Source organism: Chiloscyllium plagiosum, chromosome 35, assembly GCF_004010195.1.
Source record: "Chiloscyllium plagiosum isolate BGI_BamShark_2017 chromosome 35, ASM401019v2, whole genome shotgun sequence".
Classification (NCBI taxonomy): Eukaryota; Metazoa; Chordata; class Chondrichthyes; order Orectolobiformes; family Hemiscylliidae; genus Chiloscyllium; species Chiloscyllium plagiosum.
In genome coordinates, this window is record NC_057744.1 from 7,878,159 (window position 1) to 7,886,871 (window position 8,713).

The 8,713-nt window shown below is 43.0% G+C and overlaps 1 protein-coding gene across 1 annotated transcript in view; it reads left to right on the forward strand.

Annotated features, from left to right (window-relative positions):
- The window catches only part of LOC122540620 (Down syndrome cell adhesion molecule-like protein 1 homolog), a 571,589-nt gene that overhangs the window by 553,551 nt on the left and 9,325 nt on the right, over window positions 1-8,713 (forward strand). The window contains exons 29-31 of the mRNA XM_043676579.1: window positions 3,395-3,513; window positions 6,417-6,569; window positions 8,339-8,533. Of these exons, the coding sequence (XP_043532514.1) occupies window positions 3,395-3,513; window positions 6,417-6,569; window positions 8,339-8,533 (467 nt within the window). The remainder of the gene's footprint in view (window positions 1-3,394; window positions 3,514-6,416; window positions 6,570-8,338; window positions 8,534-8,713) is intronic.

An 8,713-nucleotide genomic window follows, 5' to 3' on the forward strand; every position in this document is an offset into this window, starting at 1 on the left:
TGGTGAAGGCTGAGAATGTGAAAGGTGATGGATGAGGTGTCAGTTAAGTAGATAGCTTTGTTCAGCATAGTGTTGAGTTTCTTGGATTTTATCAAAGTAACACTGTTGATTGGTGCCTATGGATTTAACAAAAAAGGTATTTAAATGATGCCACACTTTGGATTCAAGCAAAAAGTTAGTTTAGATTAGATTAAATTCCCTACAGTATGGAAACAGGCTCTTCAGCCCAACAAGTCCACACTGACCGTCCGAAAAGTAACCCACCCAGACCCATTTCCCTCTGACTAATGCACCTAACAGTATGGGCAATTTAGCATGACCAATTCCAAGTGAGTGGAGAGCATTCCATTCTCACTCACACTCCTGACTTTGTTTATGGTGGAGAGGCTTTGAGGAGTCAGGAGGTGTGTTACACACTGTAGAATTTCTATCCTCTGACTAGGCACAAAGTACAACTGTTATTTCAGAGGGTGAAAAGAGGCAGAATGGGCCAAATGGCCGACCATGCCAGATATATCAACATTTCTTTGATTCTAGGTTGCACTTATATTAAAGCCATTAAACTGAAAACTCATTCTAGCCACCAGTTTGTTGAAGAGAGATTGCTTGCTCAGAAATGTCACTATGGTTTTTCAGTAGTAACCTTTGCTCAGATTCTTCACTACATTTCATAAGGGATTCCTAATGCATTGCTGTGCACCCTGGCATGGACGTTCCCCAAAAGGATCATCCGCAGATTATCTCTTGATGTGTTCCCTAATCACCTTCTGTAAATATCATCACTGACTTAGACTGCACAGATGGTTGGCATCAGTGCAAGCACTTGCTGTGGGGACTTTAGTAAACCCCAAAACTAAATAAATCCCTCCATGAAGTTAACGCAAAAGTAATTACCAGAAGCAGTGTGTGGTAGTTTGGCTGCAGTGAGGGAATAGGAGTTTAGCATGTCAATGTAACGGGGGAAGGAAAACTCAAGGATAAGTCTTTGTTGAGAACTTGTAATCATAATCAGCATAGCACCCTGTTACTCCATCAGAAAGTTATTGGTTCAAGGTCTGTGGTTTAAATGCTAAATCTAGGCTGAGGTTTCAGTGTATTACTGAGAGATTGCAGCATTGTTAGAGGTGCTGTCATTTGGATGTGATATTACACTGTAATATGACTGTTTGGGTGAACAGTAAAGGACCTCATATGGAACTGTATGATGAGGAGCAGGGGAAATCTCTCAGTCTTGGCCAGGATGTTCCTTCCAACAGCACCACGTAAAGGCAAAATTGTCACTATTTTACTATTGGGGAATCTGGCTGTGTGCAAATTGGCTGCTGCAATTGTCCACACTGACTGTGACGCAAGATATTCCATTGACTGTAAAATCACAAGGACGTAAAAGGTGCTATATAAATATAAGTTCTTTTTCTTTCTGATGAAGACATACCTCTGAAGATAAAGAGTAATTTCTGATAGAAGTTGGCATGCTATAAATATATATCGGAAAATCTATTGATTTTGGTAATGATTCTCGTTTTGATTAACAAAAAACACAGAGGTAAGTCAAATGTTTGGGAAGCTTCACACAATTGACTTGCTTTGTTGTCCCTCGCACTTTCAGATTTATTTTCTCCAGTATGAAAGGCAGGGGTCTTCCTTTGGGAGTTGCTAGCCGTGGTGCTGAAACCAACAGTAAACTGATTTGGGTAACATTATGATCTTGGATTGGGTTGTTACTTAACAACATGAAGAAACTGTCATAGGAGCACTACATGGTTTAACAGAACATAGAATAGCACAGCACAGCAATAGGCCCTTTGGCTCACCATGTCTGTGCTGACCATGATGACATTCTAAACCAGTCCCATCTGCCTGCACAAGGTCTGCATCCTTCTATTCCCTGCCTGTTTATGTCTCTGCCTACATGCCTCTTAAATGTTGCTAACATATATGCTTCTACCACCTCCCCTGGCAAAACATTCCAGGCACCTACCACCCTCTGCGTAAAAAATTTGCATATCTCCTTTAAACTTTCCCCGTCTCACCTTAAACCTATGTCCCCTTATGATTAGATTACCTACAGTGTGGAAACTGGCCCTTCGGACCAACAAATCCACACTGACCCTCCGAAGAGTAACCCACCCCCCTATATTTACCCCTGACTACTCCACCTAACACTACGGCCAATTTAGCATGGCCAATTCACCTAACATCCACATCTTTGGACTGTGGAAGGAAACCCATACAGACACGGGGAGAACGTGCAAACTCCACACAGACAGTTGCCCAAGGTGGGAATTGAACCCAGGTCCCTGGCACTGTGAGGCAGCAGTGCTAACCACTGAGCCACCATACTTATATTTAACATTTCCACCCTATCCATGCCGTTTATAATTTTATGCACTTCTAACAGGTCACCCCTCAACCCCCAACAATCTAGCAAAAACAATATAAGTTTGTCCAATCTCTCCTTATAGTTAATTCACACCAATCCAGGCAACATGCTGATAAACCTCTTTCAAATCATCTCCAAAGCCTCCGCACCCTTCCTATAGTGTGGTGACCAAAACTGCACACTATACTCCAGATGTAGTCTAAGTAAAATTTTATGCAGCTGCAATCTGGCTTACCAACATATACTCAATGCCCAAACAAATGAATGAAAGCATGCTATATACCTCACTTTACACGCTGGAACTGCCACTTTCAGGGATCTTGCACCCCAAGATCCCTCTGTAGATCTTTCTAACTCCTAAGGGTCCTGCCATTTACTGTATACTTTTCTTTTGGATTTGACTTCCCAAAATGCATTGCCTCCCACTTGTCCGAATTAAATTACATTTGCCATTTCCCCAAGCAACTTTTCAACTGATCTATATCCGGCTGTATCCTTTGCAACTACTCTCGCAATCCACAACTCTAACATTTTACATGTCATCTGCAAACTTAGTAATCATATCACCTACATTTTCATCCAAATCATTTATGCTAATGGTTCTGGGTTTGATCCAGTAACTGAGCTGTCCTCACTGTGCTTGCTTGGTGAAGCCTGGGTTTGCTGATGAAGGGCTTATGCCCGAAACGTCGATTTTCCTGTTCCTTGGATGCTGCCTGACCTGCTGTGCTTTTCCAGCACTGCACTCTTGAAGCCTTGGTTTGATCTCAGAGATGAGGAAACAGACACCCAGATCAACCTGGGAGTTCAGCTGCAAGCATGAGTGCAAGCCTTTTGTAACTGTCCTGAGATAAACACCTATGAACTTCCTATTTTCCTTTGAATCTGTCAGATTTTACGTCATAATGTTGCGGCGAGACACCTTGGGGCTTTTACTATGTTGAACGTGCTACATAAATGCATGTTGTTATCTGAACCATGACAGTCTTTTTTCAAAATGTTTTCTTACAGCAAGAATAATCGAAGCTTCGATACTCCAGTGAAGGGGCAGCCACAAGGACCCCGTCTTCACATTGACATCCCTAGGGTGCAACTGTTGATAGAGGACAAAGAGGGGATTAAACAGCTGGGTATGTGACAGTGGTGACACCATGCTGGGTCATATTTAAAATTTCCAGAAGTCATAGAACCTTACAGTGTTGAAAGGGGCTACTTGGCCTATCGAATCTGCACTGACCCTCCAAAGGGCATCACACGCCAGACCTAGTTCTCCATCCTATCCCTGCACTCCCCATGGCTAATCCACCCTAACCTGCACATCTTTGTGGACTGTGGGAGGAAACCACAGCACCCAGTGGAAACAGAGTGAACGTGTAAACTCCACACAGACAGTCACCCGAGGCTGAAATCGAACCCGAATCCCTTGAGCTGTGAGGCAGCAGTGCTAACCACTCAGCCACTGTCCCACCCAACTGCATTTGTTACATCTGGTGAAGGGTCCCAATGTCAATGGAAAAAAGTTGAAAAAGAATTAGAAACCTGAGTGTAGGATGAGAAGGCACATAGGATGTTACCACGGAAAGGTCAGGGTGCCATTGAGACACAGCCTAGAGATAGATAAAAAGGGCAATTTGACACCCCATTGGATAGAGGAGCAACTGAGGCACAGGTTGGGAGGTTGAGTCAGCAGAGTTGGACAAACAAAGAGCAAAGCAGTCTTTTACTGTGCCCCATGATTTGTTAGACCTGCTTTTTCTATAATTCATTCATGGGATGTAGGTGTCATTGACTGAGCTGGCGTTTTATGGTGGTGAGCTGCCTTTTTGAACCACTGCAGTGTACATGCTGTCTGTACATCCACAATGCCGTCAGGGAGGGAGTTCCAGGATTCTGACCTAGCAACTCTGAAGGAACTCTCCTTATCTCAGGAGAGATATTATCACCAAAGAGAGTGAGACAGAGAGAGAGAGAGAGAGAGAGAGCAATGCATGTTTACCAGACTTGTTCCCGGAATTGTCCATGAAGAGAGATTGGCTTATGTTCTCTCGATATTTCTAAGTCAGAACAGTGTGCTCCTAATGGCTGAGGTAAAGTGGGTGAACAGGGGGAATTGTTTAGGGGCGAGGATCCCTGTCTGGTGTGTTATTTTATAACAGCAACCTTCTTGACCTGTCCCATTTCCACTCCAAATGTTTCTATGATAAGGTGAAACAGGATCACTGTACAGAGGAAACAAATGGGACTGATCTAACAATCTATTCACATTGATTTCGAGTTCTCAATATCACCGATGATTAATACCTTGCTCAAATGCATCTTGTTAATTTAAATTTTCAAGAGTGCAATTGATAGATTTTTTAAGCCAAGGGTTTGAAGGGTTACAGAGTTGTGTGGATTAGGGCACGTGAAGTGCCAATCAGTAATGACCTGACTGAATGCTGGAACAAACCAGAGGGCTTGAATGGTCCATTGGGTTCCTGTATAATTAGACCACGTAAGCTTTGCCTGTTTAGAAATTGTGGATTTGTTTGAAGAACTACCCAGATCGTAAATCTTATATTGGAAGGTTATCCTTATTCTAGTGAAAGGACAGAATACAATGCTGTACTTGACTTTCTCAAACTACTGAGCAACAGGTATTACCAATTCACGGGGAGAGTTGTACCTTTACAGATTACAGCTGATTCGCTTTAATAAGATATTAAATATGTGTCTCAGATTTGGGATTATTTGGATCTATTTTGATGCTCATTTTGTTTCCGGACTTCTAGTTTGAGGACTTGAGTACAGGAGTAGTGACGTCTTGCTTCTATTGTGTAGGAGCTTAGTTAGACCACACTAGACTTGAAATGTTAGCTTCCTCTCTGTCCACGGATGCTGCCTGACCTGCTGTGATTTCCAGCTCTTATCGTGGACAGTTTTGGTTTCCTTATCTCAGGAGACATATTATCACCAAAGAGAGTGAGACAGAGAGAGAGAGAGAGAGACAGTGTGTGTGTGAGAGAGAGAGACAGGAGACATATTATCACCAAAGAGAGTGAGACAGAGAGAGAGAGAGAGAGAGAGACAGTGAGAGAGAGAGAGAGAGCAATGCATATTTACCAGACTTGTTCCCGGAATTGTCCATGAAGAGAGATTGGCTTATGTTCTCTCGACTTTCAAAGAATGTGAGGTGATCTCATTGAAACTTGCAAAATAATTGAAGGGACAGACAGAATTGATGCAGCAAAGATGATTCCCCTGCTTGGGGGGTCTAGAACTAGGGGGCACCATTTAAAAATAAAGGGGATGCCAGTTAGTTCCAAGATGAGGCAAATATTCTTTACTCAAACGGTTATGAATCTTCGCAATTCTCAACCACACAGGGCTGTGGAAGCTTAATTTTTAAATATAGTTAGGTAGAACCTGACAGCTTTTTGATTGCCAGTGACAGATAGAGATCTGGGGATAGGTTGAGTTGTGATCATATTGAATGGTGGTTCAGGAGTGAGAGGCTGAATAGACCACTCCTGTTCCTATGCTTGGTCTACCTTCCACCAGCTGAGGAGGAACAGGCCCCATCTCCCCCAGCCTTGCTATACAGTCATAGAACTAGTGGAGATCAGAGCAGAGAAAGAGACCTTTTGGCCCATCCTGTCTGCCAGCCCTTTGATAATATGCCCAACTACTCCAAAATTGAAACACTCCAGATAAGGACAATCTGAAATGAAAGCAGAAAATGGTGCAAGTACTCAGCTTGTCAGGTAGCATCTGTGGGGAGGGAGTGAATTATCATTTCACATCCTACGGAGAGATCACTAGGTTGTTAACTCTGTTTCTCTCTCCATAGATGCTGCCAGACCTACTCAGTACTTGCAACATTTTCTGTTTCTAATTTCCCTGTTCTTTCCCTATGGCTTTGCAGATATTTTCCTTTAAAGGGTTCTATCCCACTGTGTAACCTGTTCCTTATTCCTGTTACCTCTGGTTCTTCCAGCAATGACCTGTACAGAAGCACCTCACATTTTCGCTTTCTGTCTTCCTTTGGCTATAGGAGACGACAAGGCAACCATTCCTGCGACAGAATCCGAATTTAGTCAGTCTGTAAACCCCCAGAGTTTCTGCACTGGTGTTTCTCTCCACCATCCAGCAATGATCCAGAACACAGGGCCACTCATTGACATGTCAGACATCCGACCTGGAACCAGTGAGTACCAGAGCCTTCTAAGGATTTACCGAGAAGCTACGAATCGATGGAATCGAAAGCTGAGCTGGTTAGAATATGGAGCCTGTCCTAATTGATCCAAATAACATAGATGCATTTGTACAGCAGTACATGAAAGAGAAAGGGATAGAATAACAGCCTCAATGGAGTTAAACAAAGAAGTGAGAGTTTGTGTGGGGTGTTAGCATTTGCACATTTAGGGGAGGTATATTATCACTGGAATATCAATCCAGAGACCTGAGGACTTGGGTTCAAATTCTGCCATGGGAAATGGTGATTAAATTCAATTTTTAAAAATCTGTAGTTAAGAGTCTAATGATGATCATGAATCTATTGCTGGTGAAAAAGCCCATCTGGTTCACTAATGCCTTTTAGGGAAGGAAATTGTCATCCTTACCTGGAGTAGGCTACGTGAGACTCCAGATCCACAGCAATAGGGTTGACCTCTAATAGGGATGGGCAATTAATCCTGGCCTAGCCAGCGACACCCTCATCCCAAGAGTGAATTTAAAAAAAACACTTTGGGCTGGGTGACCTGTTTTTATTTCATAACTGTACATGTCTAATTTTATAAAGTTCAAACTTCACTTCAAGATTGGCAATAGGAGCTGTACCTGTACAAGCGCTGAAGCTTTAATGCCAGACCCTTTTAGAATAAGAATTTTTTTATTTACACAAGAACCAAAATACTGCGGATGTGTGGTATTGGAAATGAAAAGGCAAGCCAGTGGAAATCCAGCAGGTCTGGCAGCCTCTGTGGTGACAGAAGCAGAGTTAACATTGTAAGCCAAAGACCTTTCTTTAGAATTTGACTCAATCTGATTGTGCCCTGAGGTGTTAGCCTTTTCCCTTTCCACACTGGCCTGTAACATCCTCTGTGTCTTTCCAGCGTTTGTTTCTACTTTCAGTTTATAAACCCTTTAGCAGACAGAAAAACTGGCTCCTGGTGGTTTATTTAATAAAGGGTAACGTAGCAACAGAGTCACATTGGCAAGAAGCCTTAGTATGCATTGAATGACACACTGGACATTCCCAAGCTAGGAGATAAACAAAACCTCAGTGTTTCTTTCTCCTGTCCCCTCTCTCCTCCATAATTTACTGCCATGATTTGTACCCAGACATAGAAAAAACACAAGATACTAGGTCCATGGAATTCAATATTAGTGACTTCAGGAGGACCCTGTTTTCCCACCTCTAGAGGAAGCTGTGGTGTCACGGTTATGTTCCTGAACTAGTAACCTACAGGATCAGACTAAGTTTTTTGGAGCAAGGGTTTGAGATCCCATCAAAGCCACTGCCCATCTGTTCATAAAATCTGGAATTGAAAGTGAGTTTCAGAAATGATGCTAGGAAACTACCGTCAATTGTTGGTTTTAAAAAAAAAATCTGGTTCACAAATGCCCTTGAGGGAAAAGAATCGGCCATTCTTGCCTGGACTAAATGTAAATTAGACCCGCAACAATGTGGTTGATTCTTAACTGCCCCTTGAAATCCAAGCTTACATTCTGGTCTTGCCAGGAATGGCCACATCCTGTGAAAAAATAAAGGAAAAATAAACGAAGGTAACTTGGTGAAAAATATCTGAAGATGGAGCATTTGCACACAGATGGCACTGGCCTTGCCACTTTTGTATCTATTTTTATTTTTGCCCTTCTATGGTAAATAATTGAAGAGCAAAGAATGAGCCCCAACTATTCTTGTGGAACATAAACTTAGTTACCTCAGTGCTCTGACTCCTCCCTTTCTGTCAGATCCTGTTGCTAGGAAGAGTGTCAAATCAGCACACAGCACACGGAATAGATATTCCAGCCAATGGACCCTAACTAAGTGTCAAGCTTCCACCCCAGCCCGGACTTTGACCTCTGACTGGAGAACGGTGGGGTCACAGCATGGAATAACCGTGACCGAAAGTGATAGCTACAGCGCAAGTCTCTCCCAGGACACAGGTAGGAGAGCTAACACTGGATCAGAGCTTCCTCATCCTTATTCTTTTCTTCATGCCTTTAATCATTTGCAATGTTACACTGTGTATTTTAAAAAGCAACATTATTTGATGTAACACTGCCTGATATTTCAGGGCGCACCACCCCCCCCCCCCCCCCCCCCCCCCCCCCCCCCCCCCCCCC